Source organism: Ovis aries, chromosome X (assembly GCF_016772045.2).
Source record: "Ovis aries strain OAR_USU_Benz2616 breed Rambouillet chromosome X, ARS-UI_Ramb_v3.0, whole genome shotgun sequence".
Taxonomy (NCBI): domain Eukaryota; kingdom Metazoa; phylum Chordata; class Mammalia; order Artiodactyla; family Bovidae; genus Ovis; species Ovis aries.
The window spans coordinates 37,936,964-37,953,789 of NC_056080.1; the positions used below are offsets into that span (position 1 = coordinate 37,936,964).

General features: G+C 41.0%; 1 protein-coding gene across 3 annotated transcripts in view; it reads left to right on the forward strand.

Annotated features, from left to right (window-relative positions):
* The window catches only part of OTC (ornithine transcarbamylase), an 80,959-nt gene that overhangs the window by 46,428 nt on the left and 17,705 nt on the right, over positions 1-16,826 (forward strand). For 2 of the 3 annotated variants that reach the window (XM_004022002.6, XM_060408403.1), the window contains exons 5-8: positions 3,860-4,013; positions 6,003-6,125; positions 15,020-15,073; positions 15,154-15,303. In XM_004022002.6, coding sequence (XP_004022051.1) covers positions 3,860-4,013; positions 6,003-6,125; positions 15,020-15,073; positions 15,154-15,303 — 481 coding nt within the window. The remainder of the gene's footprint in view (positions 1-3,859; positions 4,014-6,002; positions 6,126-15,019; positions 15,074-15,153; positions 15,304-16,826) is intronic. The other variant, XM_060408404.1, reaches the window with a different exon arrangement.

The window sequence follows — 16,826 nt, forward strand, 5'->3', positions numbered from 1 at the left end:
GTCTTTTCAAATGAGTCAATTCTTCACACCAGATGGCCAAAGTATTGAAATTTCAGCTCCAGCATCAGTCCTTCCAATGAATATTCAGGACTGATTTCCTTTAGGATGGGCTGGTTGGATCTCCTTGCAGTCCAAGGGACTCTCAAGAGTCTTCTCCAACACCACAGTCAAAATCATCAATTCTTCAGCGCTCAGCTTTCTTTATAGTCCAACTCTCACATCCATACATGACTACTAGAAAAACCATAGCTTTGACTAGAAAGACCTTTGTTGGCAAAGTAATATCTCTGCTTTTTAATATGCTGTCTAGATTAGTTATAACTTTTCTTCCAAGGATCAAGTGTCTTTTAATTTCATGGCTGCAATCACCATCTGCAGTGATTTTGAAGCCTAAGAAAAGAAAGTCTGTCACTGTTTCCATTGTTTCCCCATCTTTTTGCCATGAAGTGATAGGACTGGATGCTATGATGATAGTTTTTTGAATGTTGAGTTTTAAGCCAGCTTTTTCACGCTCCTTTTTCACTTTCATCAAGAGACTCTACTTCTTTGCTTTCTGTCATAAGGGTGGTGTCATCTGCATATGTGAGGTTATTGATATTTCTCCCAGCAATCTTGATTCCAGCTTGTGCTTCATACAGCCCTGCATTTTGTATGATTCAGAAAATGAAGATCATGGCATCTGGTCCCATCTCTTCATGGGAAATAGATGAGGAAACAGTGGAAACAGTATCAGACTTTATCAAAAACGGCTCCAAAATCACTGCAGATGGTGACTGCAGCCATGAAATTAAAAGACGCTTACTCCTTGGAAGAAAAGTTGTGACCTAGATAGCATATTGAAAAGCAGAGACATTACTTTGCCAACAAAGGTCCGTCTAGTCAAGGCTATGGTTTTCCAGTAGTCATGTATGGATGTTAGAGTTGGACTATGAAGAAAGCTGAGTGCCAAAGAATTGATGCTTTTGAACTGTGGTGTTGGAGAAGACTCTTGAGAGTCCCTTGGACTGCAAGGAGATCCAACCAGTCTATTCTGAAGGAGATCAGCCCTGGGATTTCTTTGGAAGGAATGATGCTAAAGCTGAAACTCCAGTACTTTGGCCACCTCATGTGAAGAGTTGACTCATAGGAAAAGACTCTGATGCTGGGAGGGATTGGGGACAGGAGGAGAAGGGGACGACAGAGGATGAGATGGCTGGATGGCATCACTGACTCGATGGACGTAAGTCTGAGTGAACTCCGGGAGTTGGTGATGGACAGGGAGGCCTGGTGTGCTGTGATTCATGGGGTCGCAAAGAGTCGGACATGACTGAGTGACTGAACTGAACTGAACTTTGCATATAAGTTAAATAACCAGGGTGACAATATACAGCCTTGACATACTCCTTTCCCGATTTGGAACCAGTCTGTTGCTCAGACATATAAAAAGGATTAATTTTCCAAATAGACAATGATTTAAATACAAATCCATAAAATACTTACTAAATGCATACTAGCTTTAGTTTTTATACAGTTTCTTTTGACATGGTAATATCACCAACTACTTTTTGATCTTTCATCATGAACAAGGCATCATACTATGCATCTTATGTAGGCTATCTCATATAATCTTCAGAACAACACAATGAGATAGATACTGTTATAATGGCTTTCAGTTCAGTTCAGTTCAGTTGCTCAATTGCGTCCAACTCTTTGTGACCGCATGAATAGCAGCACGCCAGGCCTCCCTGTACATCACCAACTCCCGGAGTTCACTCACACTTACGTCCATCGAGTCGGTGATGCCATCCAGCCATCTCATCCTCTGTTGTCCCCTTTTCCTCCTGCCCTCAGTCCCTCCCAGCATCAGGGTCTTTTCCAATGAGTCAACTCTTCGCATCAGGTGTCCAAAGTACTGGAGTTTCAGCTTTAGCATCATTCCTTCCAAAGAAATCCCAGGGCTGATCTCCTTTAGAATGGACTGGTTGGATCTCCTTGCAGTCCAAGGGACTCTCAAGAGTCTTCTCCAACACCACAGTTCAAAAGCATCAATTCTTTGGCACTCAGCTTTCTTCATAGTCCAACTCTCACATCCACACATGACCACTGGAAAAACCATAGCCTTGACTAGATGGACCTTTGTTGGCAAAGTAATGTCTCTGCTTTTCAATATGCTATCTAGGTTAGCCATAACATTCCTTCCAAGGAGTAAGCGTCTTTTAATTTCATGGCTGCAGTTACCATCTGCAGTGATTTTGGAGCCCCCCAAAATAAAGTCAGCCACTATTTCCACTGTTTCCCCATCTATTTCCCATGAAGTGATGGGACCAGATGCCATGATCTTTGTGTTCTGAATGTTGAGCTTTAAGCCAACGTTTTCACTCTCCTCTTTCACTTTCATCAAGAGGCTTTTTAGTTCCTCTTCACTTTCTGCCATAAGGGTGGTGTCATCTGCATATCTGAGGTAATTGATATTTCTCCCAGCAATCTTGATTCCAGCTTGTACTTCTTACAGCCCAGCGTTTCTCATGATGTACTCTGCATATAAGTTAAATAAGTAAGGTGATAATATACAGCCTTGATCTTTTCCTATTTGGAACCAGTTTGTTGTTCCATGTCTTACAGATGCAGAAACCAAGTTATAGAGAAATTAAATAACATGTCCAAGGTCACACATCTAGTAAGTTAGAGAGTCAAAATTACAAAGTCTCACTTATAATAATAACTTATTATAAGACTAACTTATAATGACTAACTTATAAGGTATAAGGATACCCTATAATAATGATTCTGTATTTAATAAAACTAGTATCATGAGAGGTTTTCCCTTTTTTGCCATTATAAAGAGTTCCTTAAAACTGAAATGTCTAGAAGCCTCTGCTGTGGGGTTTCCATTTAATAAGAAATAAGACATTATAATGAAAAAAGCAAAATTTTAAACAAAAAGCCAGTCCTGTTATTTTTGTAAGGCTAAAACTTTAGCTGAGGGACTGCCATCACTCTGACACATGGAGAGAACTTAAACTCTGGATCCCAGATTCTCATTCCAGGTTTTTATCATCTGCAGATATGAGGCAATGTATTATAATGGTAAGATCATGGACTTTTGAAATTAAACTGACTTTGGTTTGAAGATGAGTTCTTCCAATGTAATTAGTTGTGTGAGCTGGGGCAAATTACTAAACTTTGTATTTCAGGTCCTTCAGCTATAAAATTAGAATAGTTATATCCATCTTCACTGCCCGACAGAGACAGACGTCCCATGTCAGGCAGAATGGCCCAGCTCTGGGGACCCCACTGTGCTTGGCCCTTGAGGGGAACAGGCTGGGGAGGTTGTGGCCTTGACAGAAATGCTGTGGCAGATCCCAAAGGTGCAACAGCTGGGGGCTGTCAGCTAATGGCACTCCTTCCAGAAGGTTCTCTCTTGAAAAACAATCTGTGTGTGTACCTCCATGGTTGCCACACTGCTACTTTCTATTTTGTAGTGAAACTGCATACTTGAGGGGTGATGTCCCCCCTCCCAAATGCCACAATCCAGTTTACTAATTTTTCTCTATATATCTTGTCTTTGGTCTTGTCCCTTTCAACTTTACCAATTGCCATATATCAACTATAGTTCATCATTACAATTGATAGGCCCACAGTTGGCTTCTTAGCACTGCAAAAAATACTAAAATCAAGGCTAAGACATCAGGGGAACAACATCTGGCTTCTGTAATGACTACATATTTATCATTAGCTTTTAAACCTGTCATGTTGATAGGTAGTTGTAACAGTAAAAATTCTCATGTATTAGCATTTCTTATGACTCTTTAAGATCCTAAATTAAGAAGGAATTATTAAGCCTAATCAACTTGGATAATCTTTTCTTCATTTGCCACAGTGTGTTGTCTAGCATGACAGATGCCGTGCTGGCGCGAGTGTACAAACAATCAGATCTGGACATCCTGGCTAAAGAAGCATCCATCCCAATTGTCAATGGGCTGTCGGATTTGTACCACCCTATCCAGATTCTGGCTGATTACCTCACGCTCCAGGTTGGGTTACTTCTTTGCCTCACACAAGAGCAAAATCAATAAATAATTCCTAAGTAGCTCTAAATGGAAGCATTTAAATTGTGGTATTGGTGTTTTGTTTTCAAATAACATCTTGGCAGAGATGCATAGCATATGTGTACAACTTGATATCCAAGGAAGATAGGGCATTATTGAAAACAGACTAGAAGACACTTCAGTTCTCAAACCTTTGCTTTTTGGGTGCCATATTTATTTAACGCAGTGGATGAACAGGGAGTGCTGGAGCACAGAAAATGGAAACATCTTTATGTCATGCATAATACGTCAGGTTCTATGATTTGGGAGTGAAGACTGATGGAGAGTGCTTTGAATATTCAAAATGGCCAAATACTAAATCACTTTCTGAGAAGAAGGCCATTTGCTATTATTTTAATAAACTGCTTAAGACTGGAGTTAAGAGCATGCAGAATTCATAGAATGGGCGTGCAGATTTAGCCATGTCCCTTCAAATTATGAACCTGAATAACTTTGAAAGATTCATCCTGTTGGATTTGCCACAGCCAATCTACATAGTCTTGCCACTGGGAATCCTAACAACCATGGTTTCTGCATCTATGAACTATTCTGGGAGACAGGGCAAACTGGACAGGTCCACCTTGCTCCTCATTTGAATATGCCACACACATGTAAATGTGAGGTTAAGCTCAAAATGAAACTCTTTGGTGATGAAGATAAGATGAATGCAGAGAGGATATACTATGCTAGACACCAAGCAGCTGTTTGTAGGTATGGCTTTACATATATGCCAGATAATTTAATGCTTCTCACTGGGGTTTCATCAATCCTAGTTTATATATTCATGAGGGACAGTGAAATGTTCTGTTCATCATATTATCCCCTGCAGGACCTGGTGCAATGCCTTCATAACAGACATGCTCAAAGTAGGAGTTGAATGAATAAATAGCAACTTGTTAAGAGCATGGAATTTAAATCAGATGGACCTGGATTTACATCCTAGCTTAGCCACTTAACTAATTTGTGATCTCCAAATTAGTTAGACTTTCTCTTTTAAAAATCTTAAAATCTTCACACTTCGATTTAAATCTCTTTACATTTGTAAATATAAATGTATACAATATATGAAACCTACAGACACTTCAAGAAAAGTAAACTAAACACCCATGTGCCCATTATGCAGTTTTGGCAAATCTTACTTTAGAATTTTTTGTTTTTAAGTAAAATATTACAGGGACTTCCCTGGTCGTCTGGTAGTTAAGACTCTGGGGTTCCACTGCAGAGGGTGCAGGTTCAATCCCTGGTCAGGGAACTAAGATCCTGCAATCCCATGCAGTGTGGCCAAAAAATATTACGGGTAGATTTGAAGTCCGCTGTGTAACTATCTTTGATCCCATTTCCTCCAACCCCTCAAAGACATTTTATCCTGGTGTTTGTATTTATGATTTCCAAGCATGTGTTCATACTTTAACTGTCCATGTCAATATCCATAAGAAATCAAGTATATTAATGGTTTTTCAGCTATATAAACAGGAACATTCTCAATACCCATGCTATATTGTTCTAGGTGCATTCTATTTCCCCTTTCTTATTCTAACAAGTATAAGCTTCATAAAAGCAGAGATTTTTGTCTCCTTTGTTCATTGTTATATCTCCAGGGCCAAGGACAGTGTCTGGACATGGATGGTTCTCAATTTGTTGAATGAAAGAACAAATGCAACAAAGATTCAGATTTGCGATATATGAACATATGAATCTTCATATGTTCATATGATGTTTTGGCTTAAGATATTAGGATATTTTTTTGGTTATTAGGACTTCTTTTTGGTGATTGTACCTTTATGTTATCAAATTGCTCTGTATAATGCAAAAAAAAAAAGTAGTTTCTTCATTCCAACAAAGATGTGGACTGTTTCTTTTATAGTAATTCTAATAATTGTTTCACAGAAGTGGATTTCCTCCTGGATGTAATTTCCTCCATCCCTTGCCTTTCAGGAACACTACGGCTCTCTGAAAGGCCTTACCCTCAGCTGGATTGGGGATGGGAATAACATCCTGCATTCCATCATGATGAGTGCGGCTAAATTCGGGATGCACCTTCAGGTGGCTACCCCAAAGGTAGGGAAACTTTCTGCCTTGAAACTAACCCCCCTTGGAAATCATTCCCAGATACAATCACCTAGTGAAAAACAGACCTCTCTTCCATTCAAGGAGAGCACAGTTGAGGCCACAAAATTTAGGTTATGTTGCTATCCCTACTATTGTAGCTATCCAGCCTCTTGAGTGTCCAATTTCCCATCTCTACAAAAAGAGATAATCATGGCTGATGCCTTTCATCTTGTGAGTTTCTGTGTTAAAAGCATGTCTGAATTATCCCTTTGAATGCCCTGAAACCAGCCATTATGATAACTGGCTTTCTTGTGTATTGCTACCACAAAGGCTGAAGAATATAATGAAATCCAGACAGGCTAGAAATCTCAAGGCATGGGGAAGATGCTGTCATTGTTCAAATATTACAGTTTGGTGAAAACAAATTCAATCAAATGTGAAGGACACAGTGATGGCGTCTGCATCAGCTTAGTGCTTCAAAACTCAAATCCAAGGGTCCTTCAGCCTTTTAAATCTGAATCCTGGCTGTGAAGCTGACCTACCCTACTTCCTATCCTGCTGTTAATCTCTCACGGGACGTATGGGAACGGGAACAGGCCTTCTTTTATAGGTCCAAAGTAACCCTTTTGATATACAAGAAACTAGTAATAATTGTTGTCTGTGAGAAGTGAAGCTGGGAGGTTCAAGGTTAGAGGTAGGAGGGAGACTTTATTTCTGCAATATATCCTTTTATATGGTTTAAATTTCTTAACATGTAAATGTTTTACGTACATGATTACATAAGTCCATAAATAAATACACTAAAATGAAAAAGTGCAGATCCTCCTAGGAGAAGCCCTATGTTACAAAACTCCCAGCTTCGAGTATAGGATTAATAGATGCAAACTAGTATATATAGGATGGCTACACAATAAGGTCCTACTGTACAGCACAAGGAAATATATTCGCTACCCTGTGATAAACCAGAATGGAAAAGAGTATGTATATTATATGTTTACATACATGTATGTATGTTCTTTTTATATATAATGGAGTCTCCTTGCTGTGCAGCAGAAATTAACACACTGTAAACCAACTAAACTTCAAAAAAAATTTTAAAAAGATACTCCTAGCCTCATACAGAATGAGTAGGCCTTTTAGAGGATAAAAACTAATCCTACAAGTGACCCATACACAAATCAGTTCTGAGCTATCCCCACAGAACCTTTTACATAACCCATCTCTACTAAGTTCTTTTCTTTGTTATGTTTCTATTAGTTATGATTTCTGATCAGGAGTCTTTTGGAAGGAAAATGCCCCTAAATAGAAGAACATTGCAGAAACAAAGGACAGAATTGACCTTTCCGTTAAGGGACGATGGTTTATAATATTGTGCACCAGTGTGTTTCTGGCTGAGCATGTGTTTGCTCTCAGTGGTCACTGCCATAGTTCACTCTGATAACCTAAGACATTCAGAGGTGAGTGTGTGAGGCCTAAAACTCACTCTCTGATTCTGCTTCTTGAGTTTAAGATTGACTAAGGGATTTCTAGGGACATGGGACTATCAGTGCTAAAACCAGGAAGGCCACAGGCAAACTAGAGTGATCTGGTCACCCAAATGTCATGTCAGGCACAGTGCTTCAGGCTGATCCAACAGGTGAGCTCTAGAGTGTTGCCCCAACCTGAGACAGGGAGTGCTCCTGCCCACTCTTTCAGGACCTTCTGCTCGGGTTCACTAAGAAGGGCCCTGCTGAAATAGTAGATCTCGGTTTTTCAAGACCACAGGCTCTTGTTTCTGTTTAATCTGTAAGTTACCATGCTAATAAGGTGCACAGAGTAATTTAGCACTACACTGCAGCTCCGTTCAGTTATAGGTTGCTTTCCTCACTTTTTAAGTTTTGGTGATAATCGTCTTCAAATTTAAAGTGCTGTTTAGATTTACTAGATCCCATATTTACTTAGTGCTCTCTACTAAGTTTCCTTTTAACTCTAACAACTCCAGCGAGTAAGAGTACTCTTATAGAACACAGAGTGTGTTTTTGCACTGTCTGTACCTAAAGCAATAATCCTATTGTACGCTAGAGCATGCTGCCTGAGTATTACTAGTGGAAGTAGGATCTTTTCCCTACCTGAGAATTTCACTGTCTTTTAAAAAGCAAAAATTACAGTAATGTATTTGAGCATGCCCAGAACATCCCCAGGACCAGGAAGCAGAGGGAAACGCCAGGTCTAAGAACAAGGGGTTAACTTATCAGTGTACAGCCAAAAAATGCATCTTGGAACAGCTTTTGACATTGATGTGTTTGCTTTTGTTTTCTCTTTTTTCCCATGCCCCCAGCCCCCAATTTTCTAGTTAACTTTTTCCACATCCCTCTTGATATTCAATACAATTCAATTACTTAAGATTCAGTTTTCCCCATTTTTTTTGTAATGTATATATTTTGTGAATTATACCTTGTTGTTTTAAAAAATCAGTTAATAAGTTGATGTTTTGTAAAACCCCTTTTTCTTAGTGGTGTCATATTTGAATGCTTCATAAATTAATGATTCTGGAGCTTATGTTTCTTATTCTCTGTTTTCTTTTGAACGTATGTGCTCTTATTAAGTGGAGGAAGAGGGCTGAATAGCTTGGTTTACGCGGAAGACCAATAAAATTCCAGACAAGGAATTTGCACCATCTACGTTGGGCCACCAGCGCCCGCTTGAATATCTAAGGGTGCCTCGCCTTAAGCTCCCTTTCGTGCGGGTCTTAACAGCCAGGGCAAGTAAGTAGACCTGGCAAGCCTCCGCGCCCCAGGTGGAGATTCAGCCTGAAATTAAAGAGCAGAGAGAGGAAAAGAGAGAGAAGAAGAGAGAGAGAGAGAGAGACACGGGGGGAGCCAGATTCGCAAGAAACCAGGCCGAGAGACTAGTTCGAGAAACTGGTCCGAGAAGCTGGTCCCATCCTTTAGTGTTCAGAAGGCCTTTTATACTTTTGATAAAACATGGAGATCAATGGGTAACACAAAATTATGTAGCGTTCACAACCCAGATTCTTTCCGTATATCATTTTGTATACAAAAGGTCTCAGGTGATTTATATTATCTTCTGGCCAAGAGGCTTGTTAACACTTTTTGGCTCTCTTCCTTAATGATTGTTAATTTTGTTTCCCCTGAAGTGTTTTTCTTTAATCTACATCTCCTTAAAGCGCTAAAGTTACATCTCTATAGAACAAAGGTGCAGTGGGTTATAACAAAGAAGGTATTTAACTCAAAGATCTAATGTTGCTAATACCAGGTCTACTACTTGTTTTTCTATATACCAACTATATCTAAAAATAAAGGATATGAAAATTTGGCAGCAAGCATTGACTCAACAAATGAAACTTTTAATCAGTCCTATTCTAAAGATTTTGACTCTTCGGAAGCCCCTACATTCCTAGGATGTTTTAAGCTTCCTGTGCCTCCTGCGGTCAGGAGGCCTCAAACAATCACATGTGCAGCTGTACGAGTCCTGCAGGCAGGCTAGAAAGCCATCAGAGGGTTTTTTTTGGATTGAAACACTCTTTCAAACGCAGAAGACTAAAGCCCTGAATTGACTTTTTCCAGAAAATGTCAGAAGAGTGGAAAAGCAGAGCATAAAAACCAGCAGATTTTTGTTGGGGTACATGCTTAGGAATTTCCAGAGGGGTCCCTGAAGTCTGAGCACGCCTTGCGTATGTCAGCTTCCTTCCTCATGACCTTGTCACGGGCGGGATTCCTCACACTGGCTCCCGGCAAGGGAGGATGGGCTTTTATCCTTGGAACCAGTCACTGGTCAAGGGCAGCATGGAGAGGTGGGTGGTGAATCTTCTGGCACTTTTTTTTCTTTGTTTTTTACTAGCTTCAGATTTTATCTTTGAATTCTTTTTTTTAATAATTGGAAGATAATTGCTTTACAGTATGGGCTGGCTTCTGCCATACAACAATGTGAATCAGCCACAAGTACACATATGTTCCCCTCCCTCCTCAACCTCACCCCCCACCCCATCCCCACCCCTCTAGGTTGTCACAGAGCATCAGGCTGAGCTCCCTGTGCCCATACAGCAGCTTCCCACTTTAGCAGGAAGAGCAGCTGGGGAGTCAGAGGGCCATCCTAAAGAAGAGCTGAGTGTTAGGTATTAAAAGCACACTGATGGGGACTTCCCTGGTGGCCAGTGGTTAAGAATCTGCCTGCCAATACAGGGGACACAGGTTCGATCCCTGGTTGGGGAAGATCCACGTGCCACTGAGCAACTAAGCCCACGAGCTGCAACTACTGAAGCCCATGCTCTAGAAGCCTGCACACCACAACTAGAGAGTAGCCCTCACTCATGGCAACTAGAGAAAGGCCTGGGGCAGCAGTGAAGACCCAGCACAGCCAAAACTAAATAAATAAGTATATTTAAAAAGCACACTGAAAAGGGAAGAGGGGGCAAAAGATACAGATCAGGGTCCTCTGAGGGCCTCTGAGTAGAGCACCAGCATTGTCTGCTGCATCCTGCCAAAACCAAATGCATGAAACAAGGCAAAAGAAAATGTCTTCCCCTCGTGTTCTTGCTGAACCACTTCGAGTCAATGTACCCTGCTGCCTTAGTCTCCCAGGACTGCCATAACAAATTCCCACAAACTGGGTGGCTTAAAACAACAGAAATGTATTCTCTCACAGCTCTGGAAGCTAGCAGTCCAAAATCCAAGTGTTGGCAGGACAACACCCCGCCGCCACCACCACCGCCCCCCCCACACACACACACACAATGCCTCTAGGGGAGGATCCTTCCCTGTCTCTTTCCCACTTCCGGTAACTTCAGGCATTCCTTGCCTTGTGGCTGCATCACTCCAGTCTCTGCCTCCGTCCTTCCTTTATTCCCATTTTCTCTGTCCACATGTTCCTCTTCTTATGAGGATAGCAGTTATATTAAACTTCAGCTAAGCTCAGTCGCTCAGTCGTGTCTGACTCTTTGCGACCCCATGAATCGCAGCACGCCAGACCTCCCTGTCTGTCACCAATTCCCAGAGCTTACACAAACTCATGTCCATCGAGTCAGTGATGCCATCCAATCATCTCATCCTCGGTCGTCCCCTTCTCCTCCTGCCTTCAATCTTTCCCAGCATCAGGGTCTTTTCCAATGAGTCAGTTCTTCGCACCAGGTGGCCAAAGTATTGGAGTTTCAGCTTCAGCATCAGTCCTTCCAATGAATATTCAGGACTGATTTCCTTTAGGATGGATTGATTGGATCTCCTTGCAGTCGAAGGGACTCTCAAGAGATCTTCTCTAACACCACAGTTAAAAAGCATCAATTCTTCGGTGCTCAGCTTTCTTTGTGGTCCAACTCTCACATTCATGCATGAATACTGGAAAAACCATAGCTTTGACTAGATGGACCTTTGTTGGCAAAGTAATGTCTCTGCTTTTTAATATGCTGTCTAGGTTGGTCATAGCTTTTCTTCCAAGGAATAAGCATCTTTTAATTTCATGGCTGCAGTCACCATCTGCAGCGATTGTGGAGCCCAGTATGACCTCCTTTTAACTAAGTACATCTGCAAAGATCCTACTTCTAAAAAATGGTCACATTCTAGGACTGGTGGTCCAGTGGTTAAGAATCCACCTAGTAGTGCAGGGTATGTGGGTTCGATCCCTGGTCAGGGAACTAAGATTCCACATGCCTTGAAGCAAATAAGCCTCTACTAGTGAGCCCACATGCTCTGGAGCCCGCATACCACAACTATAGAGACTGTGGCCTGCAATAAAAGATCTCACATACTGAAACTAAGATCCTGAGCATACAACTAAGACCTGACACAGCCAAATAAACAAATATATTTTTAAAAGGTCACATTCTGAGGTTCTGGTGGGGAATAAATGTTTGGAAGACATTCTTCTACCTAATACACTTGCCATAGAAGAAATGCCAGGTAGGCAGCCTAGGGTGTCACCCTATTTTATAGAGTAAACTTTGGGTACTCAGAGAGCTAACTCTTATAAGAGAGAATTCACTCTCATTCAGCAAAAACTGAGATAAAAGGTCAGATTTGACATGTGAATAAGGTAGTTCTTCATTTTATGGGAAAACTTAGCACACTCTTACTGCAAATCTAGTCTGAGGAAGGGCTCTATATTAATGCAAACAATTTTACAGATAAAATATACATTCACAATGATTGTTCCCTGCTATAAGGTTTCTTTGGAAAGGTTTTATTCTATTGGGGAAATACATGATTTAAACATTTTATTGCATGTCCAAGATGTTTTATTAACATCAAAGGGAAAACTTCCAATGTTACAGAGTAATTTCAGTATTGTTCTTATGCAGAAACTCATTTAAATAATAACAAGCACTAAAACCTGGTTAAATCTGGGTGGGAGTAAGAGTTTTCAAAAGTCTTCTGGAAAGTCTGAAGTGTAGAAGGTGCTCCATCAATTTATAAGTAGACCTATTTCCTTTCAAGATAGAGCTAGCAGGTTTATTATAAATTTAAGAATCACTGAAAAATTTCCAAGGCCATAATTAATCTATTTCCCCATCCTTTAACCAAGAATAACTTACATGTTTGAGAAAACATAATTTTGTCCTGGATTGTAAAGTTATTCCATAAACTATTGATGGTAATGATTTTAACATTGTTCTAAGTGAGTATTTAGACTGAACTGGGTCTGTTAATCACCTTCATCTGGTTTTAAGATTTATGTCAAAGCCAATGAGTGATTTAGTACTGAAAGCTTAGCTGTGAGTAAAGAATTCCTCTTTGTATTCTCAGTCATGGCCCAATGCATGCAAGGTTGGGTGATTTTGTAATTTCCAAACCACTCTGTTGGTTCTCTAAGTACTTATTGATTCCTTCTCTAAGAATGATTATACTTGGAAGTATAAAACCTGTTTTCCAGAGGGAAGGCTGAATTTTCAGGGCAGGAGGTACCTGGGGTAAGAGCCAAGCCTCTTCATTTATGTTTACCAGTATGAATGGTCACAACATGAGTTGCCAAATTAGCAAGCCTTTATTAATTACCTTCCCAAAATATAGATAAACAAAGCTCCAGAATTTATGGCTATTGAGGGTGATAAAGCTGCAAAAAGATCTGCAGGAATCATCACCATCTGATAGCTTCTATCCTCAAGAATTTTTTTTGTTGAGAGAAGGAACTATGATAGATAAACATGTGTAAATAAACACAATTTCCAATGAATAAACCTGAACATCCCTGCTGTGGGCTGAGTTTCCTGAGAAGCAGACTCTGACACAGAGTTCAGCCTGCAGGTTGTTGATGACGGTGTGCCCTTGAGAAGGGAGGGGAAGGAAACAGGAGAAGTCAAACTGTGATGCAGGCCCGAGAGCAGCCTCAGCTGACCTGATAGAGAATTCTAGATCTGAGATGGTCATTTAAGGGTTGTTGCAGGTTGGGAGGAGGGAGTCAGGTTTTCATGTCCCCTTGTCAATCAGTCTCAGAATGCAGGTGGCCTTGGAAGGGTATGCGACCTTGGGTGCGTCAGCTCTCTGCAGCTGTGCCAGTGCCCAACTAGGGCTGACAGCTGAAAGCCACCTTCCAGGGCATGCACAGCAGCTGGAGCACAAGTCCATTATTCATGAAGGGGATCTGGGTGGCTTACCACACCCATTGCTGTGCCCTGCTGAGAGTTTATAAAAAGAGGCATAAATCAATTCTAAGAATTCAGGAAAACGAGAAAGATGGGGAAGCTGAGAATAATGATGATGTTTTGACTGACGAGCCTTCCACTTGGAGGGTCTGGAGGTGGGGCTGGCCCAGGGTTTTGACAAAGGAGGAGCTGACATGTTCCAGTAAAGACGCCCAGGAAGGGACAGAGGGGGGAGTGTTCAAGGGTGAAAGGCTGTGACGGCAGCAAAGGGCAAGACGTGTACAAGTATGACAATTAGATTGGCTTTCCTGCAGCAAGATGTTGAGAAAAATTAAAAGAGACAGAAGCAAGAGATGTCGGCGGGAAGCCTTGATACCCTTAATCAGCTTCGACTTATGGAACAAGTGGTAAACATTGAAGGCTTCGGAGATTATTCATGCTGCTGTGTATGGTGTACATTGGAGGTTGAGGATGGAAGAAGACGGGCTACCTGTGGGGCCTAGAAGAGTTGGGGGGACTTCAGCTGTTTCCACAGCATCCCCTCACCTAAAGTTGAGACCAGAGTGAGCAAGCAAGGTACCTAGGGTGCAAAATTCATGCTTGCACGACTGTCAGTGAGTGCCTCACTCAAGTCCTGACCCTGCCCTCACCAAACAAACCCAAACACATCTATTTCAACAAAAACAGTATATTTGCTATGCAAAGGCCATTTCAAAGCCAGCTCCCTGCCTGCAGAACACTGGCTGGTGAGACTAAGATGTGTGCGTGGGCTCTTAATATTCAGCTGAGATGCTGAGGGAAGGTTTCTCTGAGGAGGAAACATTTGAGCTGAGAGCATTGAGACCTGAAAGCTTTATCCACATGGAGTGGGTGGGGAAAAGCATTTCAGACCGGAGGAAAACAAAAACATTAAAAAAAAAAAAACAGCTTGTAGAAAGACTCTGAGACAAAAATGCAGTAAATTGTAGGCTTATGTATACAATCCTCTTAAACTATTAGAGGAACAACAAAAGGTGCTACCAAGAGCTGGAAAGCACCACACCCCGTTTATCTTTAGGACTAAAGAGGTCAAAAATAATCGAAGCAAAATGGGGCAACTGATTACCTTTTTAAATTCCCAAAAGCACTCTTAAGCTTTGAAATTCTAGATGTCAACATCATATTCTACTGAACATGGGGAGTAGGCATATTCAGTAGGTTGGGCTACGACTTAAAGCAGAAACAGGAAAGACAGCAGGAATATTGTTGAAAGTGATGCATATATAAGAAGGCATATATAATTAAAAACACACACACACACACACCAAATAACAGTTAATTCCTTCCCCTGCAGGGTTATGAGCCGGATCCCAGTATAACCAAGTTGGCGGAGCAGTATGCCAAGGAGGTATGCTCCTTATATGTAAAGGTGTCATTGTCTTTCCCTGTCTCATGAAGTTCTTTAACCAGCTTGCTTGTGTATGCCAGAATGGTACCAAGCTGTCGCTGACAAATGATCCATTGGAAGCAGCTTGTGGAGGCAATGTATTAATTACAGACACTTGGATAAGCATGGGACAAGAAGAGGAGAAGAAAAAGCGGCTCCAGGCTTTCCAAGGTTACCAGGTTACAATGAAGGTACAAATTGATGCCTCTCTGAAGGTTCATTAATCCCATTCATAAAGGCCAGAATCAGCTAATCACTCAATCACTTTTGGAAGAGTAGACCGTCCCTTCCTTCCTTATCAAGGACACGCTGATTGTACCCCCCCCCCCCCCCCCCCCCCCCCCGCCGCCCCGTGATTTCTTTCCTCCTAAAGATGAGCTCTGCCCTTTGGAAAGACACTTTTGTCCAGGATGAAGGAATTGAAACCCAGGCAGAAGAGAGAAGCAAGCCTTTCCCTCTTGCAACAGCAGAGGCATCAGAATGCTTGATGATCTGTTTAGATATACTAGGCAACTTCTGTTGCAAGCAGTTTCTTTTGATTTCTGCTCTAAGAAAAGCCCCATAGTTCTGTACTTCAGGCTAGCCCTTGCCTCTATTTTCCAAGGACTCAAGTCGTTTAGTTTTGCTAACTGCCTCCAGGGCACTCCCAGGGGAATTCCATCTATTCTGATGCTTTTCATTAAGCTCTGAAGCATGGCTTGTCAACCTTGAGCGTGACTGAGAATTGACTGGAGTTGTTAATACATAGCTGGCAGGACCCCCCTTCTCCAGGGATTCTAAATCAGTAGGTCAGGGGTGGGACCCAAGAATTTGCATTTCTGCCAAGTTCCCAGGTGGTGCAATACTGCTGCCCCAGGGTCAAGCTTTGAGAACCACTGTTCTGCAGGAATATCCTAAAAGTCAGGTGTACATTGGGATTCTGTCTGCAGAGCAACTCTTTTGTTTGGTGGAGAAAGGGATTAAGCAATTGCAATAGATGTTTTATTGATAAAATATTTAAAATATAAATACAAGCCTCTTATTTATACATGACAACAGAATGAAGTTGGAAAAATAAAGTGAAAATGTATTTGCCCTAGCCCCTTAACAGTGGCTATTCCCAGAGGTAGCTACTGTTAACAATTTGATGTGTCTCTTTGCAGAGCTTTTCTGTGTATTTACATATTCCTATACACACCCACACCCACACCCCTACACCTCTAATGATTTATCATAAATGGTAGATTAGACGTATTATTCTGACTTACTTTTTCCACTTAACAAATCTTAGATTTTCTTGTCTATTCATTTAGATATCCTTCCTTCTCTCTGACTGCATAGAATTCCAAAGTATGAGTGGGCCTTATTTTATCTGTTTCCTGTCAAAAAATTAGGCTATTTCCAATTATCCCAATTACAAACAATGCTGCAGTGAAGATCCTCATATATATATTTCTTTGTGCAGGTATTATAGAGAATAGAATTCTTTTAGGGAGAAGGATTTCTGGGTGAAGTAGTATATACTTTTTAAAATATGAGAAATGCTGCTAAACTGCCCATCCAAAAAGAACTGACAATTTATAACTTCCTTCCACACTCTCTCCATTTATTTGCTATTTACATTTGTAACTTTTAAAAATCTGTATCTCATGCTTTTTAAAATTTGTGTTTCTTTTACTGCTAATGAAGTTAAACATCTTTGAATGTTTTTTGGCCATTTCCATATGTTTTTCTA